Here is an 18,960-nt window from a genome sequence, read left to right on the forward strand (position 1 = left end):
GATGAAAGGGTGAGCAATATGGGGCAGAGGATTAAGAGGTACAAACTATAATGTATAAATAAACCACAAGGATATACTGAACAACACAGGGAATACAGCCAATATTTTATAATAACTATAAATGGAGTATAACCTTTAAAAATTGTGAATCATTATACTGTACTGTATAATTTACATAATTCATAATCAAGTATATTTTAATTAAAAATTTTGGGGTTGGGAGGGAGACTCAGGAGGGAGGGGATGTATATGCACATACAGCTGATTCACTTTGTTTCACAACAGAACTAACACAACATGATAAAGCAATTATATTCCAATTAAAATTTTTTTAATTTTTTAAAAATAAGAGCAAAAAAATAAATCTCTGATTATAAAAAAGAAGCTAACAATGGTTACCTTTCTACAGGGATAGAAACAGAGTGATGAGGGGAAAGTGTGTTAAGACTTTTCTCTGTACACTTTGTAAAGCATTTCTATATTAGAGCTATGAAAATTCATACCTATTCAAAAATTAAATATAAAAAATTTTCTAAGTGTGAAAAAAATCCAAGAAGTCAGAAAGAGAACAGAACTTAAAGGAAGAAGAAGGAAATAAATGATAAAATAGTGATGTTCCCCTTCACGGATCACTGCCTCGTCATGGAAAAGGGGCCTGTGTAAGTTGGAGACGCCATGAGCCAATCCATGCAGGGCCACCCAAGGGCACAAGTCATAGTGAAGAGTTCTGACAAAATGTGGTCCACTAGAGAAGGAAATGGTAACTTATTCCAGTATTCTTGCCTGGAGAACCTCATGGACAGTATGAAAAGGCAGAAAGATATAACATCAGAAGACGAGCCCTCACCTAGGTCAGAAGGTGTCCACTATGCTACTGGGTAAGAGCAGAGGGCAATTACCAATAGCTCCAGAAAGAATGAAGTAGCTGGACCAAAGTGGGAATGACACTCAGCTGCGGATATGTCTGGTGGTGAGAGTCAAATCTGATGCTGTGAAGAACAATAGTGCATAGGAATCTGGAACGTTAGGTCCATGAATCAAGGTAAACTGGATGTGGCCTAGCAGGAGATAGCAAAATTGAGTATTGATGACTTCAGTTCAGTTCAGTAGCTCAGTTGTGTCCATGAACCGCATGCGACCCCATGAACCGCAGCATGCCAGGCCTCCCTGTCCATCACCAACTCCCGGAGTTCACTCAAACTCACGTCCATTGAGTCGGTGATGCCATCCAGCCATCTCATCCTCTGTCGTCCCCTTCTCCTCCTGCCCCCAATCCCTCCCAGCATCAGAGTCTTTTCCAATGAGTCAACTCTTAGCATGAGGTGGCCAAAGTACTGGAGTTTCAGCTTTAGCATCATTCCTTCCAAAGAAAACCCAGGACTAATCTCCTTTAGAATGGACTGGCTGGATCTCCTTGCAGTCCAAGGGACTCTCAAGAGTCTTCTCCAACACCAGTTCAAAAGCATCAATTCTTCAGCGCTCAGCTTTCTTCACAGTCCAACTCTCACATCCATACATGACTACTGGAAAAACCATAGCCTTGACTAGACGAACTTTTGTTTGCAAACTAATGTCTCTGCTTTTTAATATGCTATCTAGGTTGGTCATAACTTTTCTTCCAAGGAATAAGCGTCTTTTAATTTCATGGCTGCAATCACCATCTGCAGTGATTTTGGAGCCCCCAAAAATAAAGTCAGCCACTGTTTCCACTGTTTCCCCATCTATTTCCCATTAAGTGATGGGACCAGATGCCATGATCTTCGTTTTCTGAATGTTGAGCTTTAAGCCAACTTTTTCACCCTCCTCTTTCACTTTCATCAAGAGGCTTTTTTGTTCCTCTTCAGTTTCTGCCATAAGGGTGGTGTCATCTGCATATCTGAGGTTATTGGTATTTCTCCCGGTAATCTTGATTCCAGCTTGTGCTTCTTCCAGCCCAGCGTTTCTCATGATGTATTCTGCGTATAAGTTAAATAAGCAGGATGACAATATACAGCCTTGACGTACTCCTTTTCCTATTTGGAACCAGTCTGTTGTTCCATGTCCAGTTCTAACTGTTGCTTCCTGACCTGCATATAGGTTTCTCAAGAGGCAGGTCAGGTGGTCTGGTATTCCCATCTCTTTCAGAATCTTCCACAGTTTAGTGTGATCCACACAGTCAAAGGCTTTGGCATAGTCAATAAAGCAGAAGTAGATGTTTTACTGGAACTCTCTTCCTTATTCCATTGTCCAGCAGATGTTGGCAATTTGATCTCTGGTTCCTCTGCCTTTTCTAAAACCAGGTTGTGGAGAAGAAAATGGCAACCCACTCCAGTAATCTTGCCTGGAAAGCACCATGTACAGAGGAGCCTGGCAGAGGAGTCCGTGGGGTCACAAGAGTCAGACACAACTTAGTGACTAAACCATCCACCACTACAAAGTGAACATATGCCTAAAGATAATGTGTGAAAAGGATATTTGCCATACACTAGCTAGTTTTTTGGTGGGAGGGTGGAAGTCAAGGAAGACTTGGGGTTATTTTTTCATCAACTTCCATTTTATACTTATTTATAATGGCCTTTTTTTTTTTTTTTACTAATACTGTAAAACTATGAAAATGAATAAAATACTAAAAGCTTCATATATAAAAAAATAAAACCATCTTGAACACCTGGAAGTTTACAGTTCCCATACTGCTGAAGCCTGGCTTGGAGAATTTTGAGCATTGATGTCTTAGGTATCAATGAACTAAAATGGACAGGAATGGGAGAATTTAATTCTGATGATACAGATGACCACTGTATCTACTAACTACTGTAGGGAGGAATTCCTTAGAAGAACTGGAGTAGTCCTCATAATCAACAAGAGTCTGAAATTCAGTACTTGGGTGTGGTCTTAAAAACAACAGAATAATCTCGGTTCATTTCCAAGGCAAACCATTCAACATCACAGTAATTCAAGCTTATGCACCAACCACTGATGCAAAAGAAGCTGAAGCTGACTGGTCCTAAGAAGACCTACCTCACCTTCTAGAACCAACACCAAAAAAGATGTCTTTTTCATCATAGGGGATTGGAATGCAAAAGTAAGTTAAGAGATACCTGGAATAAGAGGCAAGTTTGGCCTTGGAGTACAAAGTGAAGCAGGGTTAAAGCTAACAGCGTTTTGTCAAGAGAACATGCTGGTCACAGCAAATACCCTTTTCCAACAATACAAAAGAAGACTCTACCATGGACATCAACAGATGGTCAATACTGAAATCAGACTGATTATGTTCTTTGCAGCCAAAGACGGAGAAGCTCTATACAGTCAGCAAAAACAAAACCTGGAGCTGACTGTGGCTCAGATCATGAGCTCCTTATTGCAAAATTCAGGCTTAAATTGAAGAAAGTAAGGAAAACCACTAGGCCATTGAGGTATGACCTAAATCAAATCCCTTATGATTTTACAGTGGAAGTGAAAAATAGATTCAAGGGATTACACCTGATAGAGTGCCTGAAGAACTATGGACAGAGGTCTGCAACATTGTACAGGAGGTGGTGACCAAAACCATCCCAAAGAAAAAGAAATGCAAGAAGGCAAAGTGGTTGTCTGAGGAGGCGTTACAAACAGCTGAGGAAAGAAGAAAATCAAAAGGTATGGGAGAAAGGGAAATTTATACCCAACTGAATGCAGACAAATAGCTGTGAAAAGAAGAGAAGCAAAAAACAAAGAAAAGGAAAGATATACCCATTTGAATGTAGAGTTCCAAAGACTATCAAGGCAAGATGAGAAAGCCTTCCTCGATGAGAAAGCCTTCCTCGATGATTAGTGCAAAGAATAGAGGAAAACAATAGAATGGGAAAGACTAGAGATCTCTCCAAGAAAATTAGAGATACCAAGGCAGCATTTCACGCAAAGATGGGCACCATAAAGGACAGAAATGGTATGGGCTTAACAGAAGCAGAAGATATTAAGAAGAGGTGGCAAGAATACACAGAAGAACTGTACAAAAAAGATCTTAATGATCCAGATAACCATGATGCTGTGATCACTCCCCTAGAGCCAGACATCCTGGAATGTGAAGTCAAGAGGGCATTAGGAAGCATCATTATGAACAAAGCTAGTGGAGGCGATGGAATTCCAGTTGAGCTGTTCCAAATCCTAAAAGATGATGCTGTGAACGTGCTGCACTCAGTATGTCAGCAAATTTGGAAAACTCAGCAGTGGTCACAGGATGGGAAAAGGTCAGTGTTCATTCCAATCCTAAAGAAGGGCAATGCCAAAGAATGTTCTAACTGCCATACAAATGTGCTCATTTCATATGTTAGCATATGCTCAAAATCCTTCAATCTAGGCTTCAGCAGTATGTGAACCAAGAATTTACAGAAGCATAAGCTGGGTTTTGAAGAGGCAGGGGAACCAGAGATCAAATCGCCAACATTTGCTGGGTCATGGAGAAAGCAAGGGAGTTCCATAAAAATATCTGCTTCAGCTTCAGTGACTACACTAAAGCCTTTCACTGCATGGATCACAACAAAGTGTGGAAAACTCTTAAAGAGATGGGAATACCAGACCACCTTACCTGTCTCCTGAGAAACCTGTATGTGGGTCAAGAAGCAATAGTTAGAACCAGACACAGAACAACTGACTGGGTCTTAATTCAGAAAGGAGTACAAGGCTGTATATTGTCACCTTGCTTATTTAACTTATATGCAGAGTACATCATGCAAAATGCTGAGTTGGATGAATCATAAGCTAGAATCAAGATTGCTTAGTGAAGCAATCCCATTGCTGGGCATACACACCGAGGAAATCAGAATTGAAAGAGACACGTGTACCCCAATGTTCATCGCAGCACTGTTTATAATAGCCAGGACATGGAAACAACCTAGATGTCCATCAGCAGATGAATGGATAAGAAAGCTGTGGTACATATACACAATGGAGTATTACTCAGCCATTAAAAAGAATACATTTGAATCAGTTCTAATGAGGTGGATGAAACTGGAGCCTATTATACAGAGTGAAGTAAGCCAGAAAGAAAAACACCAATACAGTATACTAACACATATATATGGAATTTAGAAAGATGGTAATGATAACCCTGTATGTGAGACAGCAAAAGAGACACAGATGTTTAGAACAGACTTTTGGACTCTGTGGGAGAGAGAGAGGGTGGGATGATTTGGGAGAATGGCACTGAAACATGTATACTATCAGGTAAGAAACGAATTGCCAGTCTATGTTCGATACAGGATATAGGATGCTTGGAGCTGGTGCACGGGGATGATCCAGAGAGATGATATGGGGTAGGAGGTGGGTTCAGGATTGGGAACTCATGTACACCCGTGGCTGATTCATGTCAATGTATGGCAAAACCAATACAGTATTGTAAAGCAAAATAAAGTAAAAATAAAAATTAAAAAAAAAAGATTGCTGGGTGAAATATCAACAATGTCAGATATGCGGATGACACCACTCTAACAGCAGAAAGTGAACAGGAACTAAGGGTGAAATAGGACAGTGAAAAAGCTGGCTTGAAACTAAATATTAAAAAAACTAACATCATGGCATCCAGTCCCATCACTTCATGGCAAACAGATGGGGGAGAAAATGGAAGCAGTGACAGATTTTACTTTCTTGCACTCCAAAATCACTGTGGACAGTGACTACAGCCATGAAATTAAAAGACGTTTGCTCCTTGGAAGAAAAGCTATGACAAACCTAGACAGTGTCTTAAAAAGCAGAGACATCACTTTGCCAACAAAGGCCTGGATAGTCAAAGCTACGGTTTTTCCAGCAATTATGTATGGATGTGAGAGCTGGACCATAGAGAAGGCTCAACGCCAAAGAATCGATGCTTCTGAATTGTGGTGCTGGAGAAGACTCTTGAGAATCTCTTGGACTGCAAGGAGATCAAACCAGTCAGTCCTAAAGGAAATCAACCCTGAATATTCATTGGAATGACTGTTGCTGAAACTGAAGCTCCAATTCTCTGGCCACCTAATGAGAAGAGCTGACTCACTGGAAAAGACCCTAATGCTGGGAAAGACTGAGGGCAGGAGAAGTGGGCGACAGAGAATGAAGTGGTTGGATGGCAACACCGACTCAATGGACATGAATTTGAGCAAATTCTGGGAGATAGTGAAAGACAGAGAAGCTTGGCGTCCTACAGTCCATGGGGTCACAGAGTCAGACACAGCTTAGTGAAGAAAACAAAATGAAGATGTTAATGAAATAGTAATTAGTGGTAACAATTATTCAACATTGTTAATGTGCTTACTGCTACTGCATTGTACACTTGAAAATTGTTAAAATGGCAACTTTTAATGTTTGTTTTACTATAACTTAAAAAGCAATAATTAAAAATAAATGAAGAATGCCTTTATGTTCAAAAGACATTTAAAAAATGGGCAATGCACCCAATTCACCAATATCTGCATTCCCGATAACCCGGTGATTCTAGTAGGTATTTCCCTGGAGAATCTCTTCCCCATTCACAATGCGGTCTACATAAAGGGCAGTAGAGTTGAAATCCAACTGTTCCTCAATAGAGGAATGGATAAGTAAAAAATGAAACACAATGCAGCCATTAAAATCATTGAACTGAATCTCCATGTCACACCACAGAACGGTAAATACCTCCATTAGTGAAAAAGCAGAACTATGCTGATGATAATTTTAAAACACAAAACTAAGCATGTTGCCTGTGATATGCGTGAAAGTGAAAGTGAAGTCGCTCAGTCGTGTCCGACTCTTTGTGACCCCATGGACTGTAGCCAATCAGGCTCCTCTGTCCATGGAATTTTCCAGAGTACTGGAGTGGGTTGCCATATCCTTCTCCAGGGGATCTTCCCAACCCAGGGATTGAACCCAGGTCCCCCGCATTGCAGGCAGACACTTTACCATCTGAGCCACCAGGGTAGCACTAATAAAAGTACAAAGCAACCACAGAGATGGTTCTGGTTGTTTCTGGAGACAAGACGAAGAAATGAGATGGTGGGCTTTAACTATATCATTAGCATTTTATTCATCTTATTAAAAAAAAACAGATCTGAAGCAAATATGGCAAAATGTTAAACATCTGTTTAACTTGTCTATGACATTATTTCCTGTATGTCTGAAATGTTTCATAATTAAACATTTTAGTGGGAAAAAATCTCAGAGCTCTCTGAAATCCTATTTAATATAAGTGAGATAGGGATCCAAATTTATTTAATTCCAGATGGCTAACCCACTGTTCCCAAACTCCATAGAAAATGCACTTTTACCAAACTCTGTGCACACTGCTCCCACCTAGGAGGCACCTGGAAGATGGAACTTCACCAGGCCAGCCCTGGAGTAGGGGATTCAGTCAGTCACTAAAGCTATTAACTTGGGGGCCCATCAAAAGCTGAAAATGAGAAGCAGTCAGATAGGAATACCATCAATTTTCTGCCACCAAAACCTCCAGACTCCCCAGAAAATATGTTGTCTTTTTGTTCTAGTTATAGTAATAGTTCCCTACTCAGATCCCAGCCTTGCCCACATTCTGTTCTCATTCCTTCTCCTATACCTCAACCTACCCTCCTTTCTACTAAGTCCACCCAGCATGTAAACCTGCTCCTACCTTAACACGTGAAACAACAAGCACCAAGTCCCACCTTCCCAAGCCCACACCCGTCCCCTTCAAATTCAGACTTCTTCAAAGACTTCCACTTTCTCACCACGGTGCTCAACACCTCAGCTTCACCAGCCCACTGAAACTGCTCTGCAGGAAACCGCCAATGACCTTTGGCACCGAGTCCAACCAAGGACTGGTCAGGGGAGGCTACAAACAGGGCACTTACCAATCCTCATCTGGCTCCCATCCCTACCATCCAAATTTTTATTTCCATGTTTGTGTGTTGCTTTTATTAAAATAACAATTCCTATGATCGCTCACAAGCAGCTTTTAATTCTTCACTTCCTTGAGGTTCAGATGCAGCCAACACCACGGGCCAGTTCCTCCTCGAGACATGTCCTTTCTATGTTCTGTGTCACCACGGTCTCCTTTCTGGCCCCTTCTTCTCGGCAGAGACTGCTTCTGCCCAGGCTTTCAGTGATGGCTTCCTTGAGCTCTGTTCCACTTTTCTCACAATATCCTGTCTCTTTGGGCGGGATTTCATCCATACTACAGCTTCAATCATAACCAATAGGTTGATGGCTCCGAACACTCTGGGTTCAATTTAGATCTCTCTCCTGAGCTGTGAACCCAGAGATCCCACAGCCTCCTCATACATATACATGGATGCCTATAGCCACTACAGTCATCCTATTCAAAACCCAAACCAACGTTTTCCTTTACCAAACCTACTGCTCTTCCCACTATACCCATCTTGGGAACAGAAACCACCATCTATCCAATTGCTCAAGCCAGAGACCTGGGACCCCTTGAATCTCTCCAATAATTCAAATGTCTTCATCCCCGGGCCACCTTGTTTTCTCACCTGGATCACTGTGACCACCTCCTCACTGGTCTCCCAATCATTTGATTCACTCCAGGCAGAGAACATCGATTTTCTAGGAATCAGTGAACTAAGATGGACTGGAATGGGTGAATTTAACTCAGATGACCATTATATCTACTACTGTGAGCAGGAATCCCTTAGAAGAAATGGAGTAGCCATCATGGTCAACAAAACAGTCCAAAATGCAGTACATGGATGCGATCTCAAAAACAACAGAATGATCTCTGTTCGTTTCCAAGGCAAACCATTCAATATCATGGTAATCCATGACTATGCCCCTACCAGTAACACTGAAGAAGCTGAAGTTGAATGGTTCTATGAAGAACTACAAGACCTTCTAGAACTGACACCCCCAAAAGAATGTCCGTATCATATAGGGGACTGGAATGCAAAAGTAGGAAGTCAAGAAAGGAGTAACAGGCAAATTTGTCCTTGGAGTACAGAATGAAGAAGGGGAAAGGCTAATAGAGTTCTGCCAAGAGAACACACTGGGTCATAGCAAACACCCTCTTCCAACAACACAAGAGAAGACTCTACACATGGACATCACCAGATGGCCAACACCGAAATCAGATTGATTATATTCTTTGCAGCCAAAGAAGGAGAAGCTCTATACAGTCAGCAAAAACAAGACCAGGAGCTGACTGTGGCTCAGATCAAGAACTCCTTATTGCCAAATTCAGACTTAAATTGAAGAAAGTGGGGGAAACCGCTAGACCATTCAGGTATGACGTAAATCAAATCCCTTATGACTATACAGTGGAAGTGAGAAATAGATTTAAGGGGCTAGATCTGATAAGAGTGTCTGATGAAGTATGGACACTGATAAGAGTGTCTGATGAAGTATGGACACAGTTCATGACACTGTACAGGAGACAGGGATCAAGACCATCCCCAAGAAAACAAAATGCAAAAAAGCAGAATGGCTGTCTGAGGAGGCCTTACAAATAGCTGTAAAAAGAAGAGAAGCCAGAAGCAAAGGAGAAAAGGAAAGATATAAGCATCTGAATGCAGAGTTCCAAAGAATAGCAAGGAGAGATAAGAAAGCCTTCCTCAGCAATCAATGCAAAGAAATAGAGGAAAACAACAGAATGGGAAAGACTAGAGATCTCTTCAAGAAAATTAGAGATACCAAGGGAACATTTCATGCAAAGGTAGGCACAATAAAGGACAGAAATGGTATGGACCTAACAGAAGCAGAAGATATTAAGAAGATATTAAGAATACACAGAAGAACTGTACAAAAAAGATCTTCATGACCCAGATAATCATGATGGTGTGATCACTCACATTCAACTAGAGCCAGATATCCTGGAATGTGAAGTCAAGTGGGTCTTAGGAAGCATCACCACAAACAAAGCTAGTGGAGGTGATGGAATTCCAGTTGAGCTATTTCAAATCCTAAAAGATGATGCTGTGGAAGTGCTGCACTCAATATGTCAGCAAATTTGGAAAACTCAGCAGTGGCCACAGGACTGGAAAAGGTCAGTTTAGAATGCTCAAACTACCGCACAATTGCATTCATCTCACACGCTAGTAAAGTCATGCTCAAAATTCTCCAAGCCAGGCTTCAGCAATATGTGAACCGTGAACTCCCAGATGTTCAAGCTGGTTTTAGAAAAGGCAGAGGAGCCAGAGATCACATTGCCAACATCTGATGGATCATGGAAAAAGCAAGAGAGTTCCAGAAAAACATCTACTTCTGCTTTATTGATTATGCCAAAGCCTTTGACTGTGTGGATCACACTAAACTGTGGAAGATTCTGAAAGAGATGGGAGTACCAGACCACCTGACCTGCCTCTTGAGAAACCTGTATGCAGGTCAGGAAGCAACAGTTAGAACTGGACATGGAACAACAGACTGGTTCCAAATCGGGGGAGTACATCAAGGCTGTATATTGTCATCCTGCTTATTTAACTTATATGTAGAGTACATCATGAGAAACACTGGGCTGGATGAAGCACAAGGTGGAATCAAGATTGCCGGGAGAAATATCAATAACATCCAATATGCAGATGACACCACCCTTATGACAGAAAGCAAAGAAGAACTAAAGAGCCTCTTGATGAAAGTGAAAGAGCAGAGTGAAAAAGTTGGCTTAAAGCTCAATGTTCAGAAAACTCTGATCATGGCATCCAGTCCCATCACTTCATGGCAAATAGATGGGGAAACAGTGGCTGACTTTATTTTTGGGGGCTCCAAAATCACTGCAGACGGTGATTGCAGCCATGAAATTAAAAGACACTTGCTCCTTGGAAGGAAAGTTATGACCAACCTAGACAGCATATTAAAAAGCAGAGATATTACTTTGTCAACAAAGGTCCGTCTAGTCAAGACTATGGTTTTTCCAGTAGTCATGTATGGATGTGAGAGTTGGACTATAAACAAAGCTGAGCGCCAAAGAATTGATGCTTTTGAACTGTGGTGTTGGAGAAGACTCTTGAGAGTCCCTTGGACTGCGAGGAGATCCAACCAGTCTGTTCTAAAGAAGATCAGTCCTGGGTGTTCATTGGAGGGACTGATGTTGAAGCTGAAACTCCAATACTTTGGCCACCTGATGTGAAGAGCTGACTCATTTGAAAAGACCCTGATGCTGGGAAAGATTGATGGCAGGAGGAGAAGGGGACAACAGAGGATGAGATGGTTGGATGGCATCACCGAGTCAGTGGACATGGGTTTGGGTGGACTCCAGGAGTTGGTGATGGACAGGGAGGCCTGGCGTGCTGCAGTTCATGGGGTTGCAAAGAGTCCAACACGACTGAGCGACTGAACTGAACTGAAGCAGAGCGAGCCGTCAAAACCAACAGTGAGTTTGTCAGCATCTGCTCAAAAAATCAGGCTGGCAGAAAGTTCATTTGGGTTTTTTCTAGGACAGCTTATGGGAAAACCTGAATGAACTTTTCGGCCAACCCAATACTTCATTGGTTTCCCCTTTTTCAGATTGTCCAAACTCCTCAACACAGGTGCAGAGCTTAGCGTGACGTGACTTGTCCCCTAGCGACTGCCCAGCCTCACCTCCCGTAGTTCCCTCCAGTCAGTGCACAGCTATCAATCTCTCCCATCTCCAAGCCTTTTGAATTCCATGAACCTTCCACCTGGAACACCCTCTCCTTCCCACTCCTCTACAGTGGCTAGAATAACTCCTCATCCTTCTACTGCCAGTTCAAAGGTCACCTTCCCCAGAGGTCTCCCCTCGACCTGGGTTAGCTCTTTGTGTGTTCCCCTATGAAAAATACCTCACCCATCAGAGAGTCTGCCTGTGTGCTGTGGCTATTTGTATAATGTCTGTCTCCTGACAGCAAAACTAGGTCTCTCAGTCAGCATTTCCTCTCCAGTTGTCTGTCATAGTGCTTGGCACAGGGCACACTGTCAGTAGCTATGAGGAAAATGAAGTCTTTGCCTTCAGTTCTCAGTGTTACTGAACATACAAACAAGTAAAGAAATATATAGAATACAATGGAGTAAGTGCTATAATAGATTATATATGTGTGTGGGTGCTGTGGATTGCTGTCATCTGAATGTCTGTGTCTCCCTAAACTTTGTAGGTTGAAATCCTCATGCCCACTGTGATGGTATCAGGAGAGGGTCCTGTCAGAGATGCTTAGCTCATGAGGTTGGAGCCCTCATGAATGGGATTAATACTCTTATGAAAGAGACCCCACAGAGCTCCTTTGTGAGGATACAAGAAGTCTGGGACTGGAAGAGGGTCCTCACCCAACCTCACTGGCACCCCAGTCTCAGACTTCAGCTTCCAGAACTTGAGAAATAAATTTCTGATGTTTATAAGCTACCTAGCCTGTGGTAGTTTGTTATAGCAGCCCAAACAGGCTAAGATGTGGATATATGTGGATGTGGATGTACTGATATATGAAGCACTGAAAGAACACAATGAACTTTCTGGGCTAGCCAAGAAAGGTCACAAAAAATACAGTGACATTTGAAATGGTTCATCATTCATTCAGTGAATAATCTCTGGGCATCTACTTGGTGCCAGGCACTGTGGAAGACACTGAGGATACAGCAGAAAATAAGACAGTCAGATATTGTCCCTGACTTCCTGGAGCTTATTCTAGTGGGGATAGACAAAGAAATTAAACCCAAACAATAAGCTAATTTCAGGAAACGACACATGCTTTGAAGAATATAAAACACCACAGGAGTTTACCAGGATGAAGGCAGAAGAGTGTGTGTGTCTGTGTGCCTGTCAGGTCTCCCTGTGGAGGTGTCACAGGGATATATAATCCGAATGAGAGGACGGAGACAGCCATTCAGAGATCTCTAGGCAGAGGAAACAGACCCAGTGGCTCAAAAGACAGGAAGAGGGACTTCCCTGGTGGTCCAGTGATAAGACTCTGTGCTCCCAATGCTGGGGGCCTGGGTTCAGTCCCTGGTTGGGAAAACTAGATCCCGCATGCCCCAACTAAGTTCCAGTGCAGCCAAATAAACAAATAGTTCTTAAAAAACAAACAACAACAACAAAAAATCAAAGGGCAGGAAGAAGAGCAGTGGGACAGAAATGCAGTAAGATTTTATGTATCTAACCCAGACCCTGTCCTGGAGTTTCAGAATTAGAGAGCCAACTACTAACTGACCATCACCACTGGGAGATCTACTAGGCATTTTGAACTTCATATGTCCAACACCAGCCTACTTTACTCCTCCACACCCGTTCCCTCCCACTTAACTAAATGACAATTCCATTTTTCCAGCTGCTCAAGCTAAAGGCCCTGGAATCATTGTGGACTCCCCGTCACATCCAATCCTTCAACAAATCTTACTGGCTCTATCTTCAAAATCTGCTTCAAAAGCAGCAGAATCTGGCTGCTTTCCCCCTTCTCTGCTGCTACCACCCCAGTCTGCTCTGAAGTATTTGGGTCTTATCATTTATGCCAGGCAGAATTATTGAAGGCTTTCCAGAACTCGGTAGAGAAGTGACACTTGCTCAGAGTGGTGTGTTAGAGCCAACTTGGGCCAGTTCACAAGAGCCAAGTGGTAAGTTTTCAGGAATGTTACACTATGATTGACGTCATAGTGAAAGCATGAATTTGGCCATGGTGGGGATATTTATACCATGGATATTGGCAGACATTACACCTGGGCTCCCCCCTCCCCCACCCCACCCTACCTGGGCGATGCTAGTGTCCCACACTTACCACCACACAACTGCATGTGCAAATTTGTATTGCATAAAGAGAACTCTTGTGTCCTGGCTCTCTACAGGCATATATGTTTGTGAAGACACATTAGATCACCTGAGGAACTTGGCCTACCAAACAGCTGCCTGCCTGAATTCCTTTTAAGTACCACGACATCAGCAAACTTTGTTAAGAGGCTGTTGGAGATGACGTAGGTGAGAGATGAAGGTATGAAGCATATGAGAGAAGAGGACAGCTATGAGAGAAATGCAGAAGTAGAATGAAGGAGCTTCGTTATCGACTCTGATTCCTTTCCTCTACATCACTTCTCAGCTTTGTAATCACAGGCTCATTTTTGTGATTCTCTAACCTCTGCCTTCCTCTCCCGCCTGCAGTCTATGAGGGTGGGGGCTGCATGTCTGCCCACCACTGCATCTCCAGAGCGGAGCCCAGTACCGACTCCAGCATGACCTCACTACAGAGTCAGTAAGTGTAGAAAGGAGGACAAAGTGAAGAAGAGTCAGTAATGAAACTCAGGTGTCCAGCTTAGGGGAAAGAAAGGAGAAACACAGATAAAAGTGTGGTTGGTTGGTAGGAATGGAAATTGATACAACTTCTATGGAGAACAGTGTACATGTGTGCTAATGCGCTTCAGTTGTGTCCGACTCTTTGTGACCCCATGAACTGTAGCCCACTAGGCTCCTCTATCTATGGAATTCTCCAGGCAAGAATACTGGACTGGGTTGCCATATCCTTCTCCAGGGGATCTTCCCAACCCAGGGATGGAATCCAAATCTCTTATATCTCCTTCATGGACAGACAGGCTCTTTACCACTAGCGCCACCTGGGAAGCCCAGAGAACAGTAGAGTTTCCTTAAAAAACTAAAACTACCATATGATGCACCAATCCCACCACTGGGTATACACCCTGAGAAAACCATAATTCAAAAAGACATATGCACTCCAGTGTTCAGTGCAGCACTATTTACAACAGGCAGGACATGGAAGCAGCCTCAACGTTCATCAACAGAAGGAATAAAAAAGATGTGGTACATATATACAGTGGGGTATTAGCCATAAAAAGGAACGAAACTGGGTCATTTGCAGTGGTGTGGATGAACCTAGATTCTGTTATATAGAGTGAAGTCAGAAAGAGAAAAACAAATACCATATATTAATGTGTCTATGCAGAATCTATAAAATGGTACTGATGAACCTATTTGCAGGGCAGGAATAGAGACGCAGACACAGAGAACGGACTTCTGGGCACAGTGGGGTAAGGCGTAGGTGGGATGAATTAGCCGAGTAGCACTGCCATGTATGCACTGCCATGTGTAAAGCAGGTAGCTGGCAGGAAGCTCCTGTACAACACAGGGAGCTCAGTTCGGGGCTATGCGCTCCTCTCGAGGAGTGGGGTGTGGGGGCGGGGACAGAGGAGGCTCAAGAGTGGGAGCACATACGTACACATAGAGCTGTGTCAGGCTGTAGAGCAGAACCTAATACAACGTTGTAAAGCAATTATACACCAATTTAAAAAAAACAGAAGTGCCTGTGAAAATTGAGGCAGTGACGCAAAGCTGAAAATATGAGTCTTAAACTTAGGGTCTAGGGCCTGGTAGACACTCTTGCCTATACCACACAACCCTGCCCTCTTCCCTTAGACTCTGAATTGTCACTGTCAGACTGTCAACGTCCCTCTCCCAAGACTCACCCGAACTTCAGCCTCCCGGGGCCTCCCGTTGAGGTCACACTTGGACCCATTGCCATAGGTCTGGCTGTGGTAGCGTTTCAGGCGATGCTGCTTGGAGGCCTGGGGAGGACATCAGGCATGAGGCAGGGGTGTGAGAAAGACAGCAAGGAGGAGGAAAAAGAGCACTCGCTCCTAAGACGAAGCCCAGAGAAGCGTGTCAGTTAATCCTGACCCTCCCCTTCTCGACAGAGCTCTCAGTCTGCAGCCCAGACCCCTTTCTCTCCCAGTCCCGCACCCCTGCCACCTTTGCTGTTTCATCATCCCAGTCGAAGGCCGATTGGTAGTAGCCAAGATAGAGGACTTCACCTTTGATCTCTGAATCTGCAAGAGAGAGCACAGTGAAGCATTGTTACCCTGTTCTCAGAGGACTGGGAGGGAAGGGAACTGGGGAGGCAGGTCACCTTCCATGACAGGTTTCTGAGGGCTTAGGGAAAACATAGGTGAACTCACCTTCCATATGGTACTGCTGGATGTGGCGTCCATAACAGAATTCATATGTCCACCAGTCCTTGGTCTGACAATAAAAGAAAAAAGAACTGTCAGGGGGATGGAATGCAGACATCTCTTCTTGGAAACCAAAATCTCTCTGGGCCTCAAAACACATAACCACTGATTTACTTCTCATCTCCTCCTTATTCTTAATCCTCCAGATTCTTGGTGAGGAGGGCTCTTTGTCTTCTGTAACTTGGAGAGAGACTTCTACAGCCTAGTTGGTTTACTACTCTCCTCTTTCTAAATATTAAAAAAAATTTTTTTTCTTTGTAAATTTTTTTTAATCCTTCTTTGTTGTCCATAAAGATAAGAAATCATGATATCCTTGAAGCACTCAGACCATGGAAACATGGAATATCAAAGTACTAATTGATCTTCCTTGTACTGTTTTAGTTACGGTGGATACAGCTGTGAACAAGATAAATTCTCTGATTTCACAGACTTACATTCTAGTACTAGGATTCAGACCAAAAATAAACAAACTGATAATTCAGTTAATAATTTCAGGTCATGAAAAGTGCCATGATGAAAATAAAACAGGACACTGGGCAGAGAGTGACAGGGAAAGGGGTGACTTAACCAGGAAAGTTTCTCTAAGGGAGTACCCCTACTGCCTCAGCCTGACCCCTTTAAGCACCTCAATATTGGTTTAATCTTTATTCTAAGATTTTCTATCCTAACACTCCTCTATAATCAGCAAAGTATCATCATTGGTTACAGGATTCTTTGCTTTTTTCCTGTCTGTACAATATGCCTGCTCCTTCAATGGCCTTCTTAACACCTACAGATACTCTGATCACTCCTCATTCACAGACACACTGTGAATAGATAACTAGTTTCCATGCCCTCCTTCCCTCTATCCCAGTTCCTTTCACCTTCAGCAGGCAGGGAGCATCTTTCATCGGGCTCAACAACTCAGGGATCCCAGGCCCTTGGTAAGCAGGTGCCTCCTCCTCCCTTTCACGCTGGAAGTGAATAGCTCCAGCTGGCAGGCGACATTCATAGCGCTGCTTGTACTTAGAGGAGACAATCACCACGTCCGAAGCTTGGCTCTGGGAAAGAAGTGGGGGTCGGGGGACAGGGAGGCAAAGAGAGGTTTGGGATCAGGGAGAACAACGAGATCCCTCTTCACATAATGGGGAGGAGTCCAGTCAAGACAGAGTGAGCCACAAGTCCTCCAGCGGTGTTCAGCGGGTGAGGGGAGAGGGCACTCCCACTTTTTCACAGGGGAGGAGTCTGGGTGTTTCAATAGGGAACTGGGACCTGAAGTTGACAGAGCGAAGCCCCACCCCTCCCAGTCCCTGGCCCCAAGGGAATGGGTCTTTGACTACGATCTTCAGGAGTCCTCATAAAACCGCTGCTTACTCTTCCCGATTCTCCTTAGGCTTCCGCCACAGACTCCACAGCTGCCCTTTTTCCTCTACCTTCTCCTTCCCTTTCTGCCCAGGACCCTTGCCCCTTTACGCCTCCTCACCTGGCCTCCCATGACAGGCAACGGCAGTATCTCGATCCCGTAACGCATCTCACTCAGCTCCTCCAGGTTCAGGCTCCCGACCCCGCCGGTCAGACTTGCGGGTAACAGGAGCCCCAGAAGTAGCAGTCCCAACAGACTGGACAGCAGCGTTTCCGCCGCCATCTTTCGTTCCCCTTCTAATCCAGAACAACTCCTTCCGCCCTAAACCTGGCGGCGGCCTCATCCCGCCCATAACGCCCCAAGGTCTTATTGGCGAAACTTTCTGTCCCTCTCACGTGCCCTATTCCCATTTGTCAACGTAGCTCTAAAGCCCACGAGGAGGTGTATCATGACAATTAGCAAAATCACTCGCTACGCGTGATTGGTTGAAGAGGCCAACCAATCACCAAAGATATCGGACCCTCCTCCCCTCTCCCAGTTCCAGGGAGGCGCGGTCTACACGCCGGGCCCAGTTAAGCAGTTTTTTGTGTGTGTTTTTTTCTTTTCTGTTCTAGCCCAGCTGTTGTACGCATTTCTGATTGCTTTTTAAGTCTTTTTTTGTATTGTGTCTGGCCGCCGCCAAGCGGATCTTTGAGGTGGATGGGTGCGTGCACACAATACTCTTGAAAGATACTTAATACTTGTTACAAAACAATTATTGTATAGTAGCATTCCTCTTTTCATTTTACATACATATTTAGGTGATCTGGTAATTTGTGTCAAAACCTTTCTGGACGATCCTGCGGTTGTCTTCCAATAAAAATAGTCGTGTCCGACTCTTTGTGAACCCATGGGCTGTAGCCCACCAGGCTCCTCCGTCCATGGGGTTCTCCAGGCAAGAATACTGGAGTGGGTTGCCGACCCAGGGATCGGAATCGAACCCAGGTCTCCCACATTGCAGGCAGACACTTTAACCTCTGAGCCACCAGGGAAGCCCCCAAAGAAATAATGGGAACTTCCAGTTGAAAACTGGGAGCTGGACAGCTGCGAGTGACAAACGTAGGTATTGTCTTCCAGGCCACGTAGGAACAAAGGGAAAGGAGACAGCAGCAACATTTCAGAAGTTAGAAAGCAAATGGAGGAATGGGAACTGATTAAGTAATCCTGAGAAATTGATTCCTAAACAAACATAAACAAGATCATGACTATATCTTTGGAAAAACTTATCTGGAGACTCTGTCCCGCCCAACAGAGAAATCCCCAAAGATATTTTCATCAGGGTTCTCTTAAAGAAACAAGATGAGGGAATCCTACATTTAAGTCCTTGGCCGAGAATCCTGCACTGCAGGGAGATTCTTCTTTGTCTGAGCCACCGGGGAAGCCCTCGTGTCCTAGCCGGCACACAAGCTTTCCAATCAGTTTTTTGATAGCCTCACTCCAAAATATAAGCGGACAGCCAAGGATCATAAAACATTTAAGGAATGTCTTTAATATACAAAGAAGAAAACAAAACAAGAAGAAGAAGAAAAGCAGCAACTCAGAGGAAGCAAATTGCAAGGGAGAAAAAGCAACCGAAAATTAATTCAAACAAACAAAAACCCATCAGTAAGAGCTTCAGATAAATAATATATTGTGTGCATAAAATTATAGCAGGAGCAGGGCGGAGCGAGCACCGCAGACCTGGGACCCGCGTTTGATCGTGCAGTTCTCACCGCCTAGTTAGGGCGGGCGGAGGAGGGGAC

General features: G+C 43.7%; 1 protein-coding gene across 4 annotated transcripts in view; it reads right to left on the reverse strand.

Annotated features, from left to right (window-relative positions):
• Positions 1 to 17,467, reverse strand: part of OS9 (OS9 endoplasmic reticulum lectin) — a 35,574-nt gene extending 18,107 nt beyond the window's left edge. For 2 of the 4 annotated variants that reach the window (XM_052639366.1, XM_052639364.1), the window contains exons 1-5: positions 17,300 to 17,467; positions 16,701 to 16,877; positions 15,784 to 15,847; positions 15,578 to 15,654; positions 15,295 to 15,393 (exon numbers count right to left, since the gene is read on the reverse strand). In XM_052639366.1, the coding sequence (XP_052495326.1) occupies positions 15,295 to 15,393; positions 15,578 to 15,654; positions 15,784 to 15,847; positions 16,701 to 16,877; positions 17,300 to 17,461 (579 nt within the window). In that variant the 5' untranslated portion in view covers positions 17,462 to 17,467. Of the gene's footprint in view, positions 1 to 15,294; positions 15,394 to 15,568; positions 15,655 to 15,783; positions 15,848 to 16,700; positions 16,878 to 17,299 lie in introns of all 4 variants that reach the window. The other 2 variants (XM_052639365.1, XM_052639363.1) reach the window with 1 other exon arrangement.
• Between the last annotated feature and the right edge of the window lie 1,493 nt (positions 17,468 to 18,960).

Source organism: Budorcas taxicolor, chromosome 5, assembly GCF_023091745.1.
Source record: "Budorcas taxicolor isolate Tak-1 chromosome 5, Takin1.1, whole genome shotgun sequence".
Taxonomy (NCBI): domain Eukaryota; kingdom Metazoa; phylum Chordata; class Mammalia; order Artiodactyla; family Bovidae; genus Budorcas; species Budorcas taxicolor.